The sequence below is a fragment of the Schistocerca gregaria genome, chromosome 1 (genome assembly GCF_023897955.1).
Source record: "Schistocerca gregaria isolate iqSchGreg1 chromosome 1, iqSchGreg1.2, whole genome shotgun sequence".
Taxonomy (NCBI): Eukaryota; Metazoa; Arthropoda; class Insecta; order Orthoptera; family Acrididae; genus Schistocerca; species Schistocerca gregaria.
The window spans coordinates 824,707,358-824,734,330 of NC_064920.1; the positions used below are offsets into that span (position 1 = coordinate 824,707,358).

Here is a 26,973-nt window from a genome sequence, read left to right on the forward strand (position 1 = left end):
TCATCCATAGCATTACACAATCAAGAACTCATCACAAACACTGACACTAATTGTACATTCATCTTAAAGGGAACATAGGCCACCACATTGTAATTTAGCTGAAATTCATTTAACTAGATTTGAGACTTGGAAAATAAAGAGACTTCTTCACACAAACAAAAGAACATGAGCACAAGACCACATGAAGCATGGGAAATTCATCATACACACACCAAACACATCATCTTCATGTTAGTAAGTCAGTTAAAAGCAAGCATTCAAGTGCAATAGGTAAACTTAACAACAAATATCTGAAAAAACTGTGGCACACGCTTGTGTATCTGAGTTGGTTCAGCAGACTGCACCTACCTATTCAGCCCCTACTTGCCCAACCTACTCCCCCCCCCCCCCCCCACACAAAAAAAATCAGTTACATTCATTCATGAACTATGACTCATCTCCTGCGATGTTGATGCTAACTGTGTGGTTGGTGAAACAAATGTAATCAGTTTAGCTTGACCACCCATCAGACTTGAATTCACACTTTTAACTGGCTTACAAGTCTAATGGTTATGTGGAATGTGATGTTTGTGCTCGCTCACATTTAATTTTGAGGGCTTCAATATTTATTTGTGCCTGCTGCATAGAACTTTAGGGACATCTACAGTATGAGCTTGTACCAGCAGTTGCAGAATGTTGAGCATACTTAAGTACTAAATAATTATACTTCATGTGCCCAGAGGGATATACAGTTATGACTTTGATTGGTGTAGTCTCCTTAGCGATTGCATGCATCTGACAATGCTGCAATTTTTTAAAATAGTTATAGCACTCCCTGAAAGAAAATTGCACCGTGAAAGATATCAAATTCTTTTACTCTCAGCAGGCTATAGATTGAGTGTTATTTATGTGGCAAGCTAAAATTATGCATGGACTGACACAGACCTTGATATCTGTGTCTTTCAAGCAGTAAACTATGAACTGTGATATCTGCTCATGTCACAAATCAACTCACAGTTTAACTTTTTACATGCATACTATGAGACTTCTGTCCTACTACCCACTCAGTTTTAGGTTGTCACTTACAATCAAGACAACATATACACCTCTATGAGTAGAAGAATTTAATATCAATAACAACCCTGAGACTATGGAGACACAGTGCTCTGTCTCGACATTGGCAGAACATTCAGCTCTAACTTTTCTTCTGATAGATTTTGAGAGTTCCTCATTTATGAAAGTGCTATGGACATATCAGGTAACTTTAAATGAGAATCATTGGAGGTCACTGTTATCCTCACATAACACTGTAGAATGAGTTTAGAAAATCAGTATTCTAAATACACAGTGGGAACAGTTATGCTGCTGTTATTGTGCATTCCACTTAAGAAAAATAAGGACACAACAGAGAGTAAGAATGTACAAAATCAACTGTCAACAATTTAATGTATAAGATTTACAATGCAGTGTGTCCCATGTGACTCAGATGCTTTCATAAAGACAAAAATAACTTGCAGATATCTTTCTCTTTCTCTTGTGTCTCTTTCTTCATCTTTTTGCCATCCTGTATGCACACATTCCTACTCAAAGAAGAGTCTGAAGAAATTCAGAGTTGTGCTATTAGGACTACAACAGTTATTTATGAATGTGCTATGGACATATATGGTGACTTTAAATGAGAATCATTGGAAGAGGTCATTGTTATCCTCACGTAACAGAGTCGAATAAGTTTAGAAAATCAGTGTTCTAAATATACAGGGGGAACAATTATGTTGCTGTTATTGTGCATTCCACTTAAGAGTCATAAAGACACAACAGAGATTTAAGAATGTGCAAAATCATTTTTGGGCATTTTATATCTGATATGAACTTAAATAGTAGTGATTAATAATTGTAAAATGCACCCTGCACCATGTCCTGTACACTGGTTGTAATTTGGTTATGGTGGATGACACTAGCGTCTTTAACATCTATACTAAATTAAAGAAGACAGCAAATTGAAACTGAACAAAAAGAGCAGTGAAATAGTGGATTATAAAAAATGTTAAAATTAGAAATACTCAAATGACATAAAATGAGAAATGGAATACATTAGAGAGACATCTTATGGTAAGGGGATGGAAAATAAATGACAATTTTAAAATGCAAAATGATTGTATTCAACTAAAGGAAACATTAATTAGATAATATTATGTTTAAATTAAATTTATAAACAAGCAACTAATACAGAAAGAGATACATACATTGTTTGGTAGTCTAATTATGAGAATTCTACTGGAAGGCAATCAAAGAACCCAGAAACATAATTTTGAAAATTAAAATGTAATAGTTTTCTGATCCTGGATACCTTTTACGTGAAGATAAAAGCAGCTCAAGGTGAGGACTGGACTGTAATAAAGAGACTGCCACCCCACCTCCTGTTTAATCTGGCTCTGGAAAGAGCACTGAGAATGGCAACAAACCTGGAGACAAGAATACAGCTAGGTGGAAGCATCAACACCATGGCCTATGTGAATGATGTAGTTTTAATAGCAGAGAATGAGAAAGATCTGGTTCGGATGACAAGAGTGTTAATGAAAGATGCAATGAGAGCAAGTTTGGAGATGAATATGGGTAAGATCAAATATCTTGCAGTGAGCAGAGAGAAGAATGACAGTTCTTAACATGTGGATGGTAAAATGTTTGAAAGGATAAGAGAGTTCAACTATGTTGCGACAGTACGGTACGCAGTAAAAAGAATGAGGTAGACTGGGAAATAATGGCAAGAATCCAAGCAGGAAACAGGTCAAGATTGGCACACGAAAAGCTGTTGAAGCCCTGGCTTTTGAGATCCATGAAGATTAGGATCTCCATTACAATAATTCAACCTGTCATACTATACAGAGAAGGTACATGACTAAGACACAAAAGATAGAAAGAATGCATATGACATTTGCAACTGCTGTGCTGAGACAGATTTTTGGATCAGAGAAGGATTGAGATGACTGGAGAAAATGGAAAATCTGCGGATTGCTGAAGCTGTACAAATTTCTGTACATTGTGGCTGTGATTACAGAAAGGATACTTAAGTGGTGAGGGCCCATAATGTGTCGAGAAGGCCTGATCACCAGGGACTTGGCGGGAGAAGACATCAGAGGCAACAGACCAAGGGAAACACAATGGTCAAATGGACTGACGGGATAAGAGAGGACAAGAATACGAAGGGACTATCTGGGGAAGAATACATGGACTGAGGAAGATGCAGAAGGCTGACTGATGAGGCCCAACACTGACTGCAATTTGTACGGCCAGCCAAATAGGTAAGTGAGGTAAAACGCAGCATTGTCAGACATGGTTGAACTGTGACATTGGCAAATTAATAAACAAAAAGATGAATTCGAAATTCTAGGAATCAACTGCATAAGCTAAATCATGTATAAGGGGCAGTCAAATTGAAACAAAGCAGGTAGCAAAAAGTAAGTCAACAGTTTATTATTTCAAAAGTGATTCTTGTAACAGTTAATACACTTTTGCCACTGTGAGACAAGACGATAATGCCTTCAAGAAAAATATTTGTTGTTGCCTGCGGAACCTTGATTGTACCTAGGCATGGAAATCTTCGTCTGAAGCAAATTGACGGCAACGAATGTCCTTTTTTTCTCAGGGGTCAAAAAACTCATGCAGAGATTTCGGGACTGTATGGAGGATGTATAAGGGTATCTCAGCTAACAACCACGGGAACATGTCGGCCGCAGTACGCTGCAGAACTTCCGCGGGAAGCCCTTACACAGTCTCCATGTAGTTCCAATATCTCCCCATCCAATTTCCACGTTTTTGGAGCCATGAAGAAAGACAATCGTGGCAGTTTATCCGCTTCGAACGAAGAGGTGCACGCCTGGGTACAACCATGGTGCCGTATGCAACCGCAGATATTTTTCCCTGAAGGCATCGACCGTCACGTCTCACACTAGGGTAAATCTATTAACAGTTAAAGCGATCACTTTTGAAATAATAAACAATTTACTTACTTTTTCCATCTGGCTCGTTTTTATTTGACTGCCCCTTATATGAAAGTCTAGCGGAGAATACAATAAATAAGAAACAAATTGAGCCTACCACGAAGAAAACACGAGGACGAGGTGGAGATGAAGACTCGACGTTATAAAAATGCTGGAGCCATGAACATCCATGTTTCTTAATTAGACGTAGACATGTCATAAATCTCAGTAAGCTATGCTGTGCAGAAGTACTCCATACGTTTATCTTCAGTATATCTGTACATTAGATGGTACCATTTCTCTCCAGTATAACTGCTTTCTTACATCTTGACCAGCTAAACTGTAATTCCGGCTCAGCATGTTCCTGCCATATGTTTGGTTCCCATTTTGACCTGAACGTTTCGTGTTCTCTTCTTGAATGATGTAGAAAAGACGTATAGTAAAGAAATAGAAAAATTCAACTATGCTGATGAGGCTGAAGCCTACGAAGAGTCCGCAAAGTCCACCAAAGTTACCTGTAATAAAAGGCGACAGAATTAGAAATTTTAGTGTTGGCGTACACAGAGGAAAACCTAATTTATACCAACGTGTGTAAGCACTCATCTTCATACACAGAATTGACGTTAGCTTATATGCAAAATTTTGTCTGCACACCATCATATATTTGAGAAAATTGTTGAATATCATCGTAATGATGAACAATAGATAAACCCCTTATATGAAAGTCTAGCGGAGAATACAATAAATAAGAAACAAATTGAGCCTACCACGAAGAAAACAAGAGGACGAGGTGGAGATGAAGACTCGACGTTATAAAAATGCTGGAGCCATGAACATCCATGTTTCTTAATTAGACGTAGACATGTCATAAATCTCAGTAAGCTATGCTGTGCAGAAGTACTCCATACGTTTATCTTCAGTATATCTGTACATTAGATGGTACCATTTCTCTCCAGTATAACTGCTTTCTTACATCTTGACCAGCTAAACTGTAATTCCGGCTCAGCATGTTCCTGCCATATGTTTGGTTCCCATTTTGACCTGAACGTTTCGTGTTCTCTTCTTGAATGATGTAGAAAAGACGTATAGTAAAGAAATAGAAAAATTCAACTATGCTGATGAGGCTGAAGCCTACGAAGAGTCCGCAAAGTCCACCAAAGTTACCTGTAATAAAAGGCGACAGAATTAGAAATTTTAGTGTTGGCGTACACAGAGGAAAACCTAATTTATACCAACGTGTGTAAGCACTCATCTTCATACACAGAATTGACGTTAGCTTATATGCTAAATTTTGTCAGCACACCATCATATATTTGAGAAAATTGTTGAATATCATCGTAATGATGAACAATAGATAAACCTTTTTGAGGTGACGTACCTTTTTTTTTTTTTGTTACTTACACTCCCTAATGAAGTAGACGTCTCTGTCACTGGATAGTGACCTTCTGCAGCCATTAGCTGCACTTAATAGAATAACACTATCAGGAATCTAGACTACCGGCATACGGGAGTGGTGTAAGCTTTTGTTCTGGCAGCGGTATTCTTCTTCCTCCAAAAGCTCAATTTAAACAACATCTCAAAAAAAAAAGATAAAAGAAAAAGTACCTTAAATGTCATACAGAAATATCATCATAAGGGACGGTCAAAAAGTTTCCTTTTGAATGCTGTACATTCCAGAATCGCTATGCCTATCAGGCAAGATAGCTATGAGCACTGAGGTAATCGTCCTACCAACTCACCAGATTGAAGATACCCTTTTGTTAAAATACCGTGTCCTGCTGTACATCCTCGTCCGATAGGATTCGCCGACCCTTCGAAGCCTTTGTTAAGAGACCGAAAGCGCGATAATATAGGACATGTTCTCAAGTCCCACTGGAGTTGGAGTAACTTCTGCGTTACGGCATTTGCAATCCTTCTCCCCCCACTCGACAGACGTGCTGCCCCATACACATTCTTTATTCTCCGATGGATGCCTAACCGGTGTTGGTCCTTCGGCAGCCAAGGGAAGAATAACATGTCGGTCCTGTTTGGACGCGTTTAGTGATAACGTCGGCATATTTCACGTTTTACATGTACAGCATGCCCATCGGCAAGGCACTAATGTCACATTAATTCCTTGCCTACATGTCGGTGCTTATACACTACTGGCCATTAAAATTGCTACACCAAGAACAAATGCAGATGAAAGATGGGTATTCACTGGATAAATATATTACACTAGATCTGACATGTGATTACATCTTCACGCAATTTGGGTGCATAGATCCAGAGAAATCAGTACCCTGGGAACAACCACCTCTGGTCGTAATAACGGCCTTGATACGCCTGGGCATTGAGTCAAACAGAGCTTGGATGGCGTGGACAGGTACAGCTGCCCACGCAGCTTCAACACGATACCACAGTTCATCAAGAGTAGTGACTGGCGTATGGTGACGAGCCAGTTGCTCGGCCACCATTGACCAGACGTTTTCAATTGGTGAGAGATCTGTAGAATGTGCTGGCCAGAGCAGCAGTCGAACATTTTCTGTATCCAGAAAGGCCCGTACAGGACCTGCAACATGCGGTCGTGCATTATCCTGTTGAAATGTAGGATTTTGCAGGGATCGAATGAAGGGTAGAGCCACGGGTCGTAACGCATCTGAAATGTAACGTCCTCTGTTCAAAGTGACGTCAATGGGAACAAGAGGTGACCGAACGTGTAACCAATGGCACCCCATACCATCATGCAGGGTGATACGCCAGTATAACGATGACGAATACACGCTTCCAATGTGCGTTCACCGCGATGCCGCCAAACACGGATGCGATATCATGATGCTGTAAACAGAACCTGGATTCTTCCGAAAAATGACGTTTTGCCATTTGTGCACCCAAGTTCGTCGTTGAGTACACCATCACAGGCACTCCTGTCTGTGATGCGGCGTCAAGGGTAACCGCAGCCATGTTCTCCGAGCTGATAGTCCATGCTGCTGTAAACGTCGTCGAACTGTTCGTGCAGATGGTTGTTGTCTTGCAAACGTCCCCATCTGTTGACTCAGGGATCGGGACGTGGATGCACGGTCCGTTATAGTCATGCCGTTTCAGTCATCTCGACTGTTAGTGGTACGAGGCCGTTGGGATCCAGCACTGCGTTCCGTATTACCCTCTTGAATCCACCGATTCCATATTCAGCTAACAATCATTGGATCTCGACCAACGCGAGCAGCAATGTCGCGATACGATAAACCGAAATCGCTATAGGCTATAATCCGACCTTTATCAAAGTCGGAAACGTGATGGTACGCATTTCTTCTCCTTACACGAGGCATCACAACAACGTTTCACCAGGCAACGCCGGTCAGCTGTTGTTTGTGTATGAGAAATCGGTTGGAAACTTTCCTCACGTCAGGACGTTGTAGGTGTCGCCACCGGCGCCAACCTTGTGTGAATGCTCTGAAAATCTAATCATTTGCAAGTCACAGCATCTTCTTCCTGTCGGCTAAATTTCGCGTCTGTAGCACGTCATCTTCGTGGTGTAGCAATTTTAATGGCCAGTAGCGAACATCCAAATCGAAGTCGTGGTACATTGCATATACGCAGCAGCAGCGCCCTCAAACAGAAACTTTTTGATCTCCATTTATATTATTATTATTATTATTATTATTATTATTATTATTATTATTTCATTTACGCTTGGTGCTCCACAACTTGTAATACGAGTATTTGTCGCCGGCTGGTGTGGCCGTGCGGTTCTAGGCGCTTCAGTCCGGAACCGCCTGATCGCTACGGTCGCAGTTTCGAATCCTGCCTCGGGCATGGATGTGTGTGATGTCTTAGGTTAGTTAGGTTTAAGTAGTTCTAAGTTCTAGGGGACTGATGACCACAGATGTTAAGTCCCATAGTGCTCAGAGCCATTTGAACCATTTTTGAATATTTGTCAAAATAGATCTTGCCGTACACTATGAATTACCTGTATCATCTGCTACATAAGAAAGCCAACGGCCTTTCCGCAGTGGTAACACCGGTTCCCGTCAGATTACCAAAGTTAAGCGCTCTGGGATGGGCTAGCACTTTGATGGGTGATCATCCAGTCTGCCGAGCGCAGTTGGCAAGCGGGGTGGACTCAGCCCTTGTGAGGCAAACTGAGGAGGTACTAACTTACTGCCGGGAGAGCGGTGTGCTGACCGTATTTCCATCCATATCCGCATCCAGTGACGCCTGTGGGCTGAGGATGACACGGCGGACGGTCGGTACCATTGAGCCTTGCAAGGCATATTCGAACGGAGTTTAGTTTAGTATAGATACATAAGAAAAGCAAATAGATTTATTGATATGTATGTATCTATTTGGTTATCCTCCGGGTCAGATGCCTGTGATGACGAGCTATGTGTCAAAATACCGGTCTGACAATTCAATACGTTTACATGCAGCTCATGGTGTACAAGAGGTCTTTGAACGAACATTTTATATCCTTGTGCATGACATCAGACAATATTTTTTGTGTTATTGAGACAGTTAAGAGTTTCAATGAAAGTATTAGGCAATGACTGACCGAAACAGGCGAAATAAATACAACGAACGATCGTGCAGCTTTGAGAGATGAAAAACTGCCTGTCAAATGATAATGTCCAAGATCTTAGCCTCACCATACGCAAGAAGACGGAGACACAGGCACGAATGCACTCAATATGCCATGATCTACATAAGAAAAAATGGGCGACGTGACCTGTTCATATTATTCACATGCAACTTGTCGTGGCCAGAAATCAAAGAACAACTAAGATACGAACAAGTCCCCACGCATCGACACGATATATTAGCCCGAGTTCTCCGACAAAAGCAAATCAGGTTTTTTGAAGTCAAAATACCGCATCTTTGGAACTGTTAGATGCTGCATGTACACAATCGAATGGGAAAAAAACGAGGACTGCCTCACTCACTCTATCTCATATGGCTACATTACAGATTCATCCTACGGATATCGACAAACTCATCTAAACTGAGTTTTTCAGCCCACAAGAAGATGCGGAACTGTGCGACGTAATAGTGAAAAACATGATTCAAGGACCATGTGGCCCATTAAACGCTAATTCGCCATGTATGAGTGATGAAAAGTGTACAAAAAATATTCAGAACCATTGTTGGCCAATACATAAACCGGCTTTGAGGCTATCCCAAACACAGAAGAGGACCACCCAAAAACGTTGGCTTCACAGCAAAAATAGGAATACGAGACAGCGATGAATTGGAAATAGAGAATGAACTGGTAGTACCATATAACACACTACTTTCCAAAATGTTCCGAGCACACGAACATAGAACGCTGCAAATCAGTGAAATCCATCAAATATGTCAGCAAGCACGTGAACGTACACCAAAGGGGAAGATACAGCAACAGTAACGAAGCAACATGGCGGATTTCCGGTTTTCCCATACACGAACGCGAACCAACTGAGTAACATGTAGCAGTACATTTGGATAATGGAAAGAGAATTTACGTAACAAAAGACACCGCCATAAAAATTGCGAGAGAACCACCTCAGAACACAACAGTATGTGCTTTTTTTCCAACTGTACTGAACGGATCCATTCGCGAAAACATGACTGTATATCGATGCCGCTATCTATTGTACATGGAAAAAACAAGAAAAATCTTTCAAACACAAAAAGAAGGAATTACGGTAGAAGATCATCCAGGAATCACGAAAACTGATGCACCAGGCCTAGTATACACCATACACCCGAAAAAACGCCGAATGTTTCTATGGCTGGACGTTGCTACACGGAATATGGTGACAACAAGTTTCACAGATCTCAAGATTTTTGCCGGTTACCTCTGTAAGGTGTACAGAGAAGCATCCCAACGTTTAGGACTACTGGATAACGGCAACCGCTGGGGCTTAACATTACAAGAAGCCTCACTCACAGCCTTAGCTGAACAAATGCCATAATTCTAACAACATGTAAACCATCGAATCCAAAATAGCTTTGGGACTCCTTCAGAGAGGGTATGAGTGATAACATACTGCACCAAATCCGACAAGCTCATCCTGAACTGACCATTGAATTTAACGATGACACTCATTCGCCTGAAAGATAAATGTTTAGCAATAGACGACCAGATCCTAGTTCAACTTGGGATGCAAGCGCCGCGAAAAGATGCTATCAGTGTGCTAAACTTCAAAATTAGAAATGAAAACAGCTACAACGTCAACAAACTGCTTCAATACGTTGCTCACAACAAACCACTCTCAATGACAAAAAGAGATTTACAGCGTTATCATGTACCAGGTCGACAATACTACTGGAGGAATTATTTACTTGGCCGCACCAGACGGTACCGGGAAAACGCTTCTAACAAATCTAATGCTGGCGGAAATACGTGCTAAACATCATATCGCGCTTCCACTGGCATCATCCGGCATTGCAGCCAAACTTATGGAAAGAAGACGAGCTGCCATTCCGCTCTACAAATACCATTGAACATAGCTGAGAAACAATTCGTGGTATGTAAAATTTCAAGAGTGTCTGGAAGGGATGAACTTCTAAAGCAAGCTAAAAGTATATTTCGGGACGAATGCACAAAGGCACTCCGTCTTCAGGTCACAAGTGGCCCATCGGGACCATCCGACCGCCGTGTCATCCTCAGCAGAGGTTGCAAATAGGAGGGGCGTGTGGTCGGCACAACACTCTCCCGAACGTGATGATGGTTTTCTTTGACCGGAGCCGCTACTATTCGGCCGAGTATCTCCTCAATTGGCGTCACGAGGCTGAGTGCACCCCGAAAAATGGCAACAGCGCATAGAGGCCCGGATGGTCCCCCATGCAAGAGCCAGCCACGACCGACATCGCTTAACTTCGGTGAGCTGATGGGAACCGGTGTATCCACTGTGGCAAGGCAGTTACAATCACTCGAAGCCATGCACAGAACATTACAAGGCATGTGAGGAAACTCTGAACTGATGGCAGGAGCTCTACTCATATTCTCAGGAATTATTTTCGACGAACACTTCCAGTTATCCTCAAGTCAACACTGCTTAAAACGAACTCATCGACCGAATTTATCCAAACATTGTTCACAACTATTCCAATCCGGGCAATTTGAAAGGGCAATTTTAGTAACTAAAACTAATACGTCGACGATATCAACTTTAATACTCGAAAGAGAATTCCCGGTGAAGAGAGAATACACAAATGATAGACACGATGGTAAACGTTGAAGAAAGTGTGAACGTGCATACAGAATTTCTAAAGTCTTTGCAAGTCCCAGAAATCCCATTACGCTGCCTTCGATTTAAAATTTGATCTCCGAACAAACTTCTCAGAAATCTCAACTCTCCAAATGTATGTACTGGAACAAGGATGATCATTAAACAGCCATCGAAGGCGAAATTATGGCTGGAAATTACAAAGGACACACACTATTTATCCCCAGAATACCACTGATTTCTACTGAACTGCCATTCCAATTTAAAAGACTGTAATTTCCAATCAAATTATCCTACAGTTTCACAATTACCAAAGTGCAAGCGGAAACTCTAGAATATTGCGCCATCAACCTCGAAGATTCATGCTCGCCTACGGTCAACTATATGTAGGTTGCTGTCGAATAGCAAATTCGAAAAAAATATGCAGATATACCCCAGATAACAAAATGCAAACAAGTATTGTAAATGAAACTTCCTGGCAGATTAAAACTGTGTGCCCGACCGAGACTCGAACTTGGGACCTTTGCCTTTCGCGGGCAAGTGCTCCAGCATCTGAGCTACCGAAGCATAACTCACGCCCGGTACTCACAGCTTTACTTCTGCCAGTATCCGTCTCCTACCTTCCAAACTTTACAGAAGCTCTCCTGCGAACCTTGCAGAACTAGCACTCCTGAAAGAAAGGGTATTGCGGAGACATGGCTTAACCCACAGCCTGGGGGATGTTTCCAGAATGAGATTTTCACTCTGCAGCGGAGTGTGCGCTGATATGAAACTTCCTGGCAGATTAAAACTGTGTGCCCAACCGGTCGGGCACACAGTTTTAATCTGCCAAGAAGTTTCATATCAGCGCAGATTCCGCTGCAGAGTGAAAATCTCATTCAAGTATTGTAAATAGTTAGAATATATTTTCTATATAATTTTTTGCATCTTATGCTTTAAATTCTGTCCTTTTATTCCAACTACCACACAATCAGGTATCAACTCCCTGAGCGAAGCCGCGTAGCCCCGTGAGCCGTGTGTCGGCTCTCAACATATATCACGCTGTAAAGATTGTTCTGAGTCCTTCCATTCCATCGTTAATTGATTCTTTCATATTTATCGTTATGCTGCGTACGATTCAGTTGAGATTCCCCTCTGGCGGCGCGTCTGGTCTTATCGATCTTCGAGTCGTTGCTTCCTATTAGCCTTGTGTAATAAAATGAGAGAAGCCTATCCTGGCGGTGCGAGACGAGTGGGTTGAGTTGACGGGACAAGGCAGTAAGCTCTTGCTGTGAGCACCCGGGGGCCACGGCTGTGGTTCCGAGTCACTACTTGATGGGAGCGGCAACGGATGTCTCTAAATTTTCGGTCTGGGGGCGGGAATGATGGACTAGTGACTCGCCTAACCGGAGGAGTGGTATTTCGCCGCCGTGGGTGCAGAGAAGACGAGGACTCCGGTGACAGAGCGCGTGGCTGCGTGACTGTGCCCAGTTGTACACGGTCGGGTGTGAGGAACCTTTGCATCGGAGTTCACCTGCTGTTTCTCTGATAAACTGCAAGTTAAGTTGGTTAAAGGTTTAGATGTTAATTGAAGGATTTTGGTTTGTGCAACCAGCGTCTTTTCTGCCTTGTGGCCTCCTGCGTCTGGATTTCCTGTCCCTGACGCCGGTATAATTATTGACAGTGATCTTTTGGCTTCTTATTAGTACTGCCTGGGAGGAAGTGTATTTTTGGGCAGGGATTATGGTTCCTGATTTGATTCCTCCTCCTCCCCTGGCCTCGCGTGAGGTCGATGTGATTGCTGAATGTGAGGCGTTGTGGGTCTGTTAGCCCGCTTCTAGCCTGAGCATCCTTCGGGAGACAATTGTGGCCGCCCTTACACACGGTAGGTTAATTATTTCTATCCCAGGACATTTTGGTGGCAGGACATGGTATTAAAGTTGTTAGTTATTGTAAAATGTTAAATGGTTGTATTTTACTCTGATTGCTTTAGGCCATTGTTTAAAAAGGTTGTTTGCCTTTCATTGGCAGGTTTTTAAAATTACGTGGCTTTAAAATTGTTAGTTATTGTAAAAGGTAAATGACTATATCTTTACTTTGATTGTTTTAATCTACTTGGCATCCCTTGAAAACGCTAGTTCTGCCTCCCTGTCAGCGATCCCTAGTAATTTAATATCTTGTTGTGCCAAAGTTTAAAAGAAGTTGGCTCCCTACATGTTCGGTAGCGAAATTGTATGCAAATTGGTGTTTTTGTTTGTTTCATTACTTGGAAGGTTTTAAATTTTGTTATTAAATGCTTTATCAAAGTCTGTTTTACGTAAAATGGGTTGGCTATTAACGGTAAAGTTTTTTAAATTTCATTACTTGGAAAATTTTGATTTGTTATCAAATGTTTTATCAAAGTCGGTTTTAAGTAAAATGGCTTGGCCGTTAACTGTAAAGTAAATTGTTTTGAAAATGCACTCATGCCTACTAGTTTTTTTGGATCTGTTCCTGATCAAGTGATAAAGAAATGATTTTTTAATGGTTGAAGTAATCAATAAAGAAATTGTAAATTGCAACTCTACAGTAACCAACTAATTTTGGCCCCGTTTCCCAACTGGGGGTTTTCGTTGATTAATCGTAACACCCGTCTCACCCAGCTAGTGTTTAGATAAAGGTAACTGCAACAGAAAGAAATGCACTAGATTCTGCATTGTGAAGGTGTAAATTGTATGCAGTTTGATACTTTATCTGAAAAAGAAAAATTACCTGGCGCAAGGGCGACTCGAACATCGGCGGGTCTGTATATTGCCTCATCTCACTGACATGTGCAGTCCAGAGTTTATGGTACCCGTTCTTGGCCACGCTGCACGCAGTTACAGCGTTACCAGAGCCTTGTTTTCTAAATCGCACTTCTATTAAACCTACTGGTGGGACTAGGTTTTGCTAGATACACTTTTGTCTTGAATAGGAATGAGGAATCGCAGCTTCAAGTATGGCATTTTTTTCTTCACCCGGTCTATATGCGCCAGACGCCTTTACGATGTTTCATTGCGAATGCACAACAGTATACGAACACTTGTGCGAGTACGGTTAGGCTGCCAGCAAATGGATTAATGGGGGCGCTGGTCTGCAGCTTGCGACGTGTAGAGATTTGGTTCAGACGGGGAACGCGCAGTTGAGGCGACTGCTCACGTAAATTCGATAATCCGGGTTCGACTCCCTATCTAGCGCCAATTTACGTCAGTCGTCGTTGAGTTTGCTCAATGCCCTATTGCAGCTAAATGTCTGAGATTTCTTCCGTTAGTAAGGTAAGTACATAGGGCTGCCATGTTAATACAAAAGGGCATACTTTGGGTTCTGTTAAAAGTAATTGTACGATGGCAGTGGGAACCAAATCCTGTGCACTGTTTAAATAAGAAGAATTAATTATAGCAATAGAATATCAAAGAACTTTAGGACTGCAACATTTTCTCAGAAAACTTGGCGTTATGTTTGTACTCACTCATGAGATCGTACCAGTAGTACAGCGTGTCATGTTTCAGCCGCACAGAATCGGAACTCCCGAAGAACAGGTGGAAGACGCTGTGGTTTTTCAGCTCGATGCCTTCCCTGTAAAGACATAAGTATTATAAGTCTGAATTGTCATTGTTTAGAATAATATTGTAACGCATATCTCAGTAATCAATTGTGTGAATGATCATGAGTTACGTTTGATTATTTAAGGACGACGTCACGCTCCACTAGATCACAGAACATCTGATATATGGTCTGTGAGAAAGATTTAAAACACCATACACTCTAATACATAATGAAAGAGCGATTGCGGACTTCACTCACGCCAGTACGTCCTGAAATGTGCAGTTCCACAGGGTGCCAAGTCAGGATAGATAAGGTCTGGGCATCTTTACGCAATGTTCAGAGAGAAGATTAAGCCTTTTGTTAACCTTCAGAAATTTATTCCGTCTTCAGGTTACATTTTGGCTTTCCAGGATGAATTGAAAGGCTGTCAGCCAGTCTTGATTGGAGCGGTGGATGAACACCATAGAAAAGAAAGTTTGCCATTTCTGGCCTACGTCGTCAAAGGAATTCGGGGGGGGGGGGGGGGGGCGGGGGAGACTAGGGGGGGGGGGGGGGTACGTATCATCTATCTAGCTACCGGAACAAGAGCGGATTTGGAGGTTGGGCCAGAACTGCTTGAGGGATCTCAAATCGTTCTGGCGAAACACTGTTGGGTAAAATTAGAGGATTTCTGTCCGAATAAGATTGTGCAACCACGCTACTGCTGCAGTCGCTGCTAGTTGTATATTGCCGCTTCAGGACAAAACACAGACTTTCTACAATATCCACCAACCTATCATTTTAAGGTGACGTTTTCCCAGAACAGAGATAGCACGTAGATCTTGAGTCCGCTGCTATTGCTGTGCGGCTGTAATGGAGCTGCCAAGGATCAGGCTAAGGTTCTTTCTTACTCAAGTGATATGTTCCGAAGTTCACAGGCGTGCCAGCTTTGTGTTATGATGCACCTATCTTAAGACAAAATAGCAGACTTTACAATATGTGGAGTAGTACTGGGTACGCCTAGACGAATCACCGGCAAAGTTAGTAATAATTCTTTTTTATCAAAGTAAACATTGCCTGAAAAAAAAGTGAAACATCCAGAAGACATTGTCGGATATCAGTGTGCGATCGTACAGGCACACACCATCCTCACGTACACTATGTCAACAAAAATATCCGGACATCCCCCAGAACATACGTTTTTCATATTAGGTGCATTGTGCTCCTGTCTACTGCCAGGTACTCCGTATCAGCGACCTCAATAGTGAGAGCAGGATGGGGCATTTCGCGGAACTCACGGACTTCGAACGTGGTCAGTTGATAGGGTGTCACTTGTGTCATACGTCTGTACGCGAGATTTCAACACTCCCAAACATTCATAGGTCCACTGTTTCCGATGTGATAGTGAAGTGGAAACGTTAAGAACATGTACAGCACGGAAGCGTACAGGTCGATCTCGCCAGTTGACTGACAGATGCTAGTAATGTTTAATAGGCAGACATCTATCCACACCATCTCACAGGAATCCGAACTGCATCAGGATCCATTGCAAGGACTATGACAGTAAGGGGGAAGATGAAAAAACTTCGATTTCATGGTCGAGTGGCTGCTCATGAGCCACACATGACGCCGGTAAACGCCAAATAACGCCTCGTTTGGTGCAAGGAGCTTAAACATTGGACGACTGAACAGTAGAAAATCGTTGAGTGGAATGACGAATCACGGTACATAATGTGACGATCCGATGGCAGGGTGTGAGTATGGCGAGTGCCCGGTGAATGTCAACTGCCAGCGTGTGTAGTGCCAACAGTAAAATTCGGAGGCGGTGGTATTACGGTGTGGTCGTGTTTTTCATGGAGGGGGCTTGCACCCCTTGTTGTTTTGCCTGGCACTATCACAGCACAGGCCTACATTGATGTTTCAAGCACCTTCTTGCTTCCCACTGTTGAATAGCAATTCGGGTATGGCGATTGCATCCTTCAACACGATATAGCGCGTGTTCATAGTGCATTGGCTGTGGCGGAGTGGTTACACGACAATAAAATCCCTGTAATGGACTGTCCTGCACAGAGTCCTGACCTGAATCCTACAGAACACCTTTTAGGTGTTTTGAAACGCCGACTTCGTGCCATGTCTCACCGACCGACATCGATACCTACCCTCAGTGCAGCACTCCGTGAAGAATGAGCTGCTATTCCCCAAGAAACCTTCCAGCACCTGATTGAACGTATGCCTGCGAGAGTGGAAGCTGTCGTCAAGGCTAAGGGCGGGCCAACACCATATTGAATTACAACATTACCGATGGAGGGCGCCACCAACTTGTAAGTCATTTTCAGCCAGGTGTCCGGATACGTTCGATCACATAGTGTATGTGAATGGTTTAGAATTGCAGTTCACTGTGACACGTCGAATATCCGGCAGATAGCATTAGCTTTGTTCGTGTTTAGTGTTGTTCTGAGGCAAGGGAGGGCCTGTAAGGGTTCGTGAACAGCGTCAGATGAGCACTTGTTCATCTTCCATACTGTGAAACACATATCTTCTACTGGAAAAGCCTTCGTACCTCTTAAGACATGGATTTTAAAACCCATGTTAACTAGATAATGTTTTTCTTCTTTTGTTCCATTCTGCCTTCCCCAGAAATATGGAAAGCAAAAAGCTTGTAGTAGAAGAGATATGTTTCACAGTATGGAAGATGAAGTAGTGCTCATAGCTCTTAAGGGGTCAATTCTAGTGTCCGTTTCCACTCGTCGGCTTTGAGCGATGACGTCATACCTAAGGCAGAGACGCTACACAGGGGCAATCTTTGAAAGCGAACAAACGAATGTAGCATACGATAAAATTACAAACAGGTTTCACGTGATTAATTACTTAGCCACAAATTCTACCGACGAGAATTTAAGATAAGTAAAATAAATAAGAACAGAAAAAGAGAAATATACACGTCCCTAATAAATTATTATCGTAACTTATGTGAGTAAGAAAAGCACAGAGAACCTGTAAGTCGAGTACACAATAGCGCATGGTGAAGTCATAATATTATGAATCAGCGTTAACTTTTAATACTGATTGTTAAATTTAATAGGACCATTAAACAACGAAAAATGACAAAAAGTAGGGTCTAACAAATACTGGAATCGGTAACTGGAACTGATCTATATAGGTTAATTGCAACCATTCCACAGTTCGTTATTTAGATCGTTTTAACAACAAGCTTGTGCACTAAAGTGTTACAGGATCTCTGCATATAGTATTACTTTTTTCATTACTATGAAAAAGATAAAAATTTGCAAGCTATACGTACAATATTTATTAGTTTTCATAGTAGTTCTGAGATCGATAAGAAATCTAGAAATCCTACAAAAACATAGTTCACAAATTTACTGCAGAAACGGCCAAAATTATGAACCATCAAATAGTTGGAATCGGTAAGTAGAATTGACCTATTACAGCCATTCAATGATTCATTAATTAGATGGTTTTTGTTCAGCACGTGTGTGCACTGAATATAGCCTAATATGGTTTCTGCACGTGCAATTGTTCTCAGAACTACTACAAAAAAGTTGCTAATATTGGAACTGGTAACCAGAATTGACCTATATATGAGATCAGTTCTAGTTACCGACTCAAGTTTTTGCTGTACACTGTAGAAATTCTATTACGTTTCAGTGCATACAACTGGAAAAGTAATTTACATATGAATCATGGAGCGGTTGGTATCCGTAACTGGAATTTACCGATATAGGTTAATTCTGCACAACTTAATCATAGCTAACACTTGGTTTAAGAATCATGAAAGAAGGTTGTATACGTGGAAGAACCCTGGAGATACTAAAAGGTATCAGATAGATTATATAATGGTAAGACAGAGATTTAGGAACCAGGTTTTAAGTTGTAAGACATTTCCAGGGGCAGATGTGGACTCTGACCACAATCTATTGGCTATGACCTGTAGATTAAAACTGAAGAAACTGCAAAAATGTGAGAAATTAAGGAGATGGGACTTGGATAAACTGAAAGAACCAGAGGTTGTACAGAGTTTCAGGGAGAGCATAAGGGAACAATTGACAGGAATAGGGGAAAGAAATACAGTAGAAGAAGAATGGGTAGCTCTGAGGGATGTAGTAGTGAAGGCAGCAGAGGATAAAGTAGGTACAAAGACGAGGGCTGCTAGAAATCCTTGGGTAACAGAAGAAATATTGAATTTAATTGATGAAAGGAGAAAATATAAAAATGCAGTAAATGAAGCAGGCAAAAAGGAATACAGACGTCTCAAAAATGAGATCGACAGGAAGTGCAAAATGGCTAAACAGGGATGGCTACAGGACAAATGTAAGGATGTAGAAGCTTATCTCACTAGGGGTAAGATAGATACTGCCTACAGGAAAATTAAAGAGACCTTTGGAGAGAAGAGAACCACGTGTATGAATATCAAGAGCTCAGATGGCAGCCCAGTTCTAAGCAAAGAAGGGAAGGCAGAAAGGTGGAAGGAGTATATAGAAGGCTTATACAAGGGCGATGTACTTGAGGACAATATTATGGAAATAGAAGAGGATGTAGATGAAGACGAAATGGGAGATACGATACTGCGGGAAGAGTTTGACAGAGCACTGAAAGACCTGAGTCGAAACAAGGCCCCCGGAGTAGACAACATTCCATTAGAACTACTGACGGCCTTGGAAGAGCCAGTCATGACAAAACTCTACCAGCTGGTGAGCAAGATGTATGAGACAGGCGAAATACCCTCAGACTTCAAGAAGAATATAATAATTCCAATCCCAAAGAAAACAGGTGCTGACAGATGTGAAAATTACCGAACTATCAGTTTAATAAGCCACGGCTGCAAAATACTAACGCGAATTCTTTACAGACGAATGGAAAAACTGGTAGATGCAGACCTCGGGGAGGATCAGTTTGGATTCCGTCGAAATGTTGGAACACGTGAGGCAATACTGACCTTACGACTTATCTTAGAAGAAAGATTAAGAAAAGGCAAACCTACGTTTCTAGCATTTGTAGACTTAGAGAAAGCTTTTGACAATGTTGACTGGAATACTCTTTTTCAAATTCTAAAGGTGGCAGGGGTAAAATACAGGGAGCGAAAGGCTATTTATAATTTGTACAGAAACCAGATGGCAGTAATAAGAGTCGAGGGGCATGAAAGGGAAGCAGTGGTTGGGAAAGGAGTGAGACAGGGTTGTAGCCTCTCCCCGATGTTATTCAATCTGTATATTGAGCAAGCAGTAAAGGAAACAAAAGAAAAATTCGGAGTAGGTATTAAAATTCATGGAGACGAAGTAAAAACTTTGAGGTTCGCCGATGACATTGTAATTCTGTCAGAGACGGCAAAGGACTTGGAAGAGCAGTTGAACGGAATGGACAGTGTCTTGAAAGGAGGATATAAGATGAACATTAACAAAAGCAAAACGAGGATAATGGAATGTAGTCAAATTAAATCGGGTGATGCTAAGGGAATTAGATTAGGAAATGAGACACTAAAAGTAGTAAAGGAGTTTTGCTATTTAGGAAGTAAAATAACTGATGATGGTCGAAGTAGAGAGGATATAAAATGTAGACTGGCAATGGCAAGGAAAGCGTTTCTGAAGAAGAGAAATTTGTTAACATCGAATATAGATTTATGTATCAGGAAGTCGTTTCTGAAAGTATTTGTTTGGAGTGTAGCCATGTATGGAAGTGAAACATGGACGATAACTAGTTTGGACAAGAAGAGAATAGAAGCTTTCGAAATGTGGTGCTACAGAAGAATACTGAAGATAAGGTGGATAGATCACGTAACTAATGAGGAGGTATTGAATAGGATTGGGGAGAAGAGAAGTTTGTGGCACAACTTGACTAGAAGAAGGGATCGGTTGGTAGGACATGTTTTGAGGCATCAAGGGATCACAAATTTAGCATTGGAGGGCAGCGTGGAGGGTAAAAATCGTAGAGGGAGACCGAGAGATGAGTACACTAAGCAGATTCAGAAGGATGTAGGTTGCAGTAGGTACTGGGAGATGAAGCAGCTTGCACAGGATAGAGTAGCATGGAGAGCTGCATCAAACCAGTCTCAGGACTGAAGACAACAACAACAGGTTAATTCTAGTTGTTGAATCCAGTATTCTTTATTTTTTGTAGATATTCGTTAGTCATGTACAGACTTCTCTTTTAGGATTTACTGAGTCAATTTCTCCACATTTTTTGCTACTGTTTCGTATTTGTTGCCATTCATTTCATTTTTCTGTTTTCCTGATACATTTTTGTTTCTTTCCAACAAAACACCAACTTTCCTATGTTTCTCCCATTAGATTCAATAATTAATGGTAAAATTAACCCTATGTTGTAACAATATGACTTCACCATGCGCTTTACAGTAATGCAATTTAAAGGTTCTCTGTGCTTTTCTAGTCGCGTAAATTACGAGAATACTTCTTACCAGACATGAAAATTCGTTTTTAATTGCTACTATTAATTAATTTTTGTTATCTTCAGTTCGTTTCGAGGTAAATCATGACTAAGGAAATAACTGCGTGAATGCGACTGTAATTTTGTCGTATGCTACATTCGTTTGTTTGCGCGTACGATCAGTTGCTTTCATAGATTGCCTGTACTTAGCGTCTTTGCTTTAGATGTGACGTCATTGTTCAAAGCCGACGAGTGGGATCGGACACTAGAATTAATCCGCTCTTAAGTTACGCATTTTAGAGGCGATGTTTACTGGACGTTTTGCTTCGAATGATCGTTCCTGTCATATCCCTGACTGTTGACATTCCTTATGGAGCACCCTATAGACTAATATAAGAACAGCATAACGATAATCTTAACCACTGGCAATTTATTCTTATTATTGTAGCCTATTACACATTATATCTCATTTTCAAATGTATGTCTCCTATATCCTTTATTACCGTTCTTCAAAAGCCGCCCGCGGTGGTCTCGCGGTTCTAGGCGCGGAGTCCGGAGCCGTGCGACTGCTACGGTCGCAGGTTCGAATCCTGCCTCGGGCATGGATGTGTGTGATGTTCTTAGGTTAGTTAGGTTTAAGTAGTTCTAAGTTCTAGGGGACTAATGACCACAGCAGTTGAGTCCCATAGTGCTCAGAGCCATTTGAACCATTTTTTTTTTTGTTCTTCAAAACATCATACAGTGTCAGTCAATTGAGAACGGTGACGTGTACCGTTGGTTGACTGATACTCTTCTCCTACAGTTACAATAGATTTGACCTCTGAACATCAGTAGGACGTATTAAGGGATGCATGTCCGGCTTTTTGGGTTTTGAGAAAGGAATGATAGTGTTTGATTTCGTCTACTGCCGTAAAGAGAATTAAGTGCTTTGTGATACTACGAGTTTTCTGAGGTGGCCACGGCTCAGCGCGTCAGATAAATTTAGAGATGTTCAGCAGAAACACATTCTCTCGAAAGAATGAGGCGTCGTTTCAGCGAGATAAGATTGTACATTTTCCCAATAGGCAGACGCTGTCTCCAGCTGTTTGTCGTCAATAGTGTAGCTGTACAGTAGTGGATTTCTTTTCCTGTGTATGCACAATATGTTAAATTTGTTTACGTTCAGGATCAACTGCCAGAGTCTGCACCATTCATCAATTCTCTGCAAGTCGTTCTGCAAATTATTTCTATCTTCTGGCTTTCCTACTTTGGTATAGACAACTGCATCGTCTGCGAATAGCCTTAAAGATCCTCCGACGCTTTCTAATATATATATATATATATATATATATATATATATATATATATATATATATATATATTGTAAACAGAAACGGTCCTATCACAATTCCCTGAGGTACTCCAGATATTACCTTTACATCTGTCGATTTTGTTCCGTTAAGAGCAACGTGTTGAGTTCTATCCGCAAGAGTCTTGAATCCAACCGCATGTCTGCTCCGCTACTCCATAAGCTCGAATTTTTTTCCATTAAACGGCAATGCGAGACGCTGTCAAATGCTTTAATGAAATTAAGGAACACAGCATCAAGCTGAACACCGTTGTCCACTGCACTGTGGATCTAACGGAGGAACAGTGTGAGCTGATTTTCGCAGTATCTCTGTTTGCGAAATCAATGTTGATTTTATAAAGAAGATGTTCATTTTCCAAAAACGTCACAATTCTTGAGCATAAAACATGTTACATAAGTCTACAACAGGTTGACGTCAACGATAGAGGTCTATAATTGTGTGGGTCTGTCTTACGGCCTCTCTTAAAAACGGGAATGATCTGCGCATTTTTCCGATGGTTAGCTACCTTTCGTTGCTAGAAGAGAAGCAAGTTCCTTCACATAATCTTTGTAGAATCTTATAGGTATCTCATCTGGTCCTGAAGCCTTTCCACTACTAAACGATTGTAGCTGCTTTACAATTCCGCGATCGGTTATCTCAATATCTGCCATTTTGATGTTCATACGACGATTGAAAGGAGGGACAATGTTACGATCTTCCATGGTGAAACAACTTCGGAAGACGGAATTCAGTACTTCGACCTTCTGTCTGTTATCTTCCGATTCGATGCCGGTTGGTCGCTGAGAGCATGAATAGATGATTTTAACACACTTACTGATTTTACGAACGACCAAAATCTCTTAGGGTTCTTACTCGGGTCGGTTGACAGCGTCTTACGTTCGAAATTATTGCTGTGGTTACGCTGATTTCCGCTTCGTTCAGATTTTGTTTGTAAGTTGGGTTTTTACTTCTCTTGAGCCTGAGAGAAGTGTTCTTTGCCCATGTAGCGCTTTTCTAACACGGCTATTAAATGATGTTGGATCTTTTCCATCCCTTAAAACCTTATTTGGAACATACTTGTCCTTGGAATGTTTTCCATTTCCTCTCCATGTCTTCGTCCTCATCACCGAATATCTTATGCTGAATGCTGAGATATTCTGAAATTTGTATCCTGTCACCCTTGCTGAGCAAATATATCTTCCTACCTTTCTTAATGTTCCTTGTAGGACCCGTCATCATAGATGCTGTCACAGCCTTATGATCACTAATACCTTCCTCTACGTTAACTGATTTGATAGGTTCAGGTCTGTTTGTTGCTAGGAGGTTTAAGACGCGCTAGATTTTTATGCCTTACTACAGGAAAGTCGCTCATTGATCATGCAAAATCCGAGATATCGAACATATTATGCAAATTTTTTAGGGAGTGTCTTGGTTGATCCCCCATCCATTTGGGGTGAACCGGGTAGGAGAACGTAATTACTACATATGATTGTTCTGAATAAGAAAGGATAAGGACTATAGAGGATCCATCATCATACGTGATGACGTACCCTGCACCAACAGGAGGTACAACGGGATCGGCTAGGGACACGTCCACAGAGAGGGATGTGGTGTTTTATTGTTTTCTACTGAAAGAAGCTGTTTATGTTTGTTATTTGTTACACCATTTATGTAAAAAAAAGGAAGTGATGTTGGAAAAGTCCACTTTCTTAAGTTTTCTAGAAATATTTTATTTTATTAAGAGCATCTCAAAATTTTCACATAACAGAAATTTTTATATCCTTTCAGATTTTACCTGCATTATTTTACTCACGTAGTAGGCTTAGTTTTGTTACAACCAGAAAACTTTACTCCTTATTTCAAGAAGAGACGAAAAAATAAGTGTCATAAAAAACTGGAAGCATCGTGGCATCATGAGCTGTGGCGACAACGGTAACACGTTCGCGTGCATTCCCTTCCAATTTTCTTTAACATTTTGTTTTCTATAAGATTTTGGTTCTTTCTAATTCTTTTCATAGAAGTATTATCTCAAATATCGATGTCATTTATTATAGATAATGAATTCTGGAATGTTTCTCCAGTGTCTAGAAATCTTAACGTGACTGCCAGTCTGTGTCTGCAGGAAAACACTAATTACACACGAAGTTTTTGATGTTATGAAACATTCTGCAAAATATATAACCTATCTCTGATTTTATGGACTTCCTCATGTTTGTATCTCGCCGGTAAATATCTTTTTCAATGATGGTGAGAATCGTCGAAAAAATATGTCCTGTTCCAGTCAAATGAAATTATGAAAGAAATCTCGATCTCGAAATGTACGCGAAGAAATACGTCATTTCAGAGTGTTTGGAGTCAATGCAATGCCTACAATATGTGTATTATGCATGCGCAAACTGACATGAGACACTATAGCTTAACCATATTCAATTTAAAACCGAAAATTGCATGAAAATTAATTTGAGTTAACGAATAACTTCTGCTAGTATGTATCACACATCGTTGTGCACTATTATGTAATGTTCGCTATTCAAGCCATCGACGAATCCAGAATCTATTTTTCGTGCGTCATTTTAGTAAAGAAACTGTGTGATCTGAGAGCCTAATAAAGACCGCAGAGTCACATTAACCAGATCGTCCCTTGTCTGTGCAGCGCTCTCTCTCGTGAGGTCGGATGTCCCGTCCGGGTTCACATCCACATTAGCTGCCCCGTCCCGTGGGGAGTGGAATGATCGTATACAATTAATTGTTGGTAAGGCGGGTGACAGCTTGAGAGATTCATTGGGAGAGTCCTTACAAAATGTAGTCCATCAACAAAGGAGGTGGCTTACAAAACACTCGTCCGACCTATACTTGAGTATTGCTCATCAGTGTGGGATCCGTACCAGGTGGGGTTGAGGGAGGAGATAGAGGAGATCCGAAGAAGAGAGGCGCGTTTCGTCACAGGGTTATTTGGTAACCGTGATAACGTTACGGAGATATTTAGCAAACTCAAGTGGCAGACTCTGCAAGAGAGGCGCTGTTCATCGCGGTGTAGCTTGCTGTGCGGGTGCGGTTCTGGATGAGGTATCGAATATATTGCTTCCCCCTACTTATACCTCCCGAGGAGATCACGAATGCTTTCCGGCAGTCGTTCTTCCCGCGAACCATACGCGACTGGAACAGGAAAGGGAGGCATTGACGGTGGCACGTAAAGTGCCCTCCGCCACACACCGTAGGGTGGCTTGCGGAGTATAAATGTAGATGTAGATGTAGACGGGCTGGCTCCGCATCAGCGGCGTTCTGACACCTCCGGTGGGGACACACAGACTGCGGGCCACAACTCGTGTCCCGGCCGCGTACATCCCCACCCACCTCACCGGCCGTGCCACCCCCGGTTACCGAAGACCCGAAATCGACAGCGAGAGAGAGCGGGTATATGAAACAAATCATTCATCAGAACCTCCTTAAGATGGAAACAAGTCAGCTTCCCAAAACATAGCACCATTTGGACGACACCACCACGCCGAATACCTCATGACATTTAAAAAACAAGCTATATTTCGCACGAATTGCTTATCCTGAGAAATGTCGCTAGTTTTCTAAACAACATAATTCCGTGAACGTACAGGAACTGGGAGCCGTGGTCGTGGTGGGCCATGATGGGCGAGAAGGTGGACTGCAGGCTGTAGGCGGTGTCGGTGCACGCCGGCCGGCACTCGACGCACGATATCGAGTCCTCCCGCTCCGCCTCCAGGCCTGCGATGTCGTCCGTGGGCCGAAGCGTCAGCCACTTCTCTGCGAAACACAACACGGCGGGCGGGTAAGTGCCGTAGCAAACACAAAGTCTGCAAAACGTCATATCCTGTTCACAGATTTGTTGACCAAATCTCTGCAGGAGATTCCATCACGTCCACTAATAGAAATGTATTTAGAATTAATAGTACGAATTATCTCTCAAATCTGTTCATTTTCTATATAGTCTATGTCATCTTGAAATGTGTGTGAATTCGTAAGGGACCAAACTGCTGATGTCATCGGTCCCTAAACTTACACACTACTTAAACTAACTTATGCTAAGGACAACCCATACACCCATACCCTAGGGAGGAATCGAACCTCCGGCGGGAGCGGCCGCGCAAACCGTGACGTGACGCCTCAAACCGCGCTGCCACACCGCGTAGCAATCTCCGTCATGGTCCATCAGTTACTAGTTATACAGGGTGTCACAAAAAGGTACGGCCAAACTTTCAGGAAACATTCCTCACACACAAAGAAAGAAAGTATGTTATGTGGACATGTGTCCGGAAACGCTTACTTTCCATGTAAGAGCTCATTTTATTACTTCTCACCAAATCACATTAATCGTGGAATGGAAAGACACAGCAACAGAACGTACCAGCGTGACTTCAAACACTTTGTTACAGGAAATGTTCAAAATGTCCTCCGTTAACGAGGATACATGCATCCACCCTCCGCCGCATGGAATCCCTGATGCGCTGGTGCAGCCCTGGAGAATGGCGTGTTGTATCACAGCCGTCCACAATACGAGCACGAAGAGTCTCTACATTTGGTACCGGGCTTGCGTAGACAAGAGCTTTC

General features: G+C 41.8%; 1 protein-coding gene across 1 annotated transcript in view; it reads right to left on the reverse strand.

The window, feature by feature from the left end:
* The window catches only part of LOC126276055 (sodium channel protein Nach-like), a 159,662-nt gene that overhangs the window by 39,885 nt on the left and 92,804 nt on the right, over positions 1 to 26,973 (reverse strand). Inside the window, 3 exon segments of the mRNA XM_049977250.1 lie at positions 4,930 to 5,120; positions 14,610 to 14,716; positions 26,001 to 26,169. Of these exon segments, the coding sequence (XP_049833207.1) occupies positions 4,930 to 5,120; positions 14,610 to 14,716; positions 26,001 to 26,169 (467 nt within the window).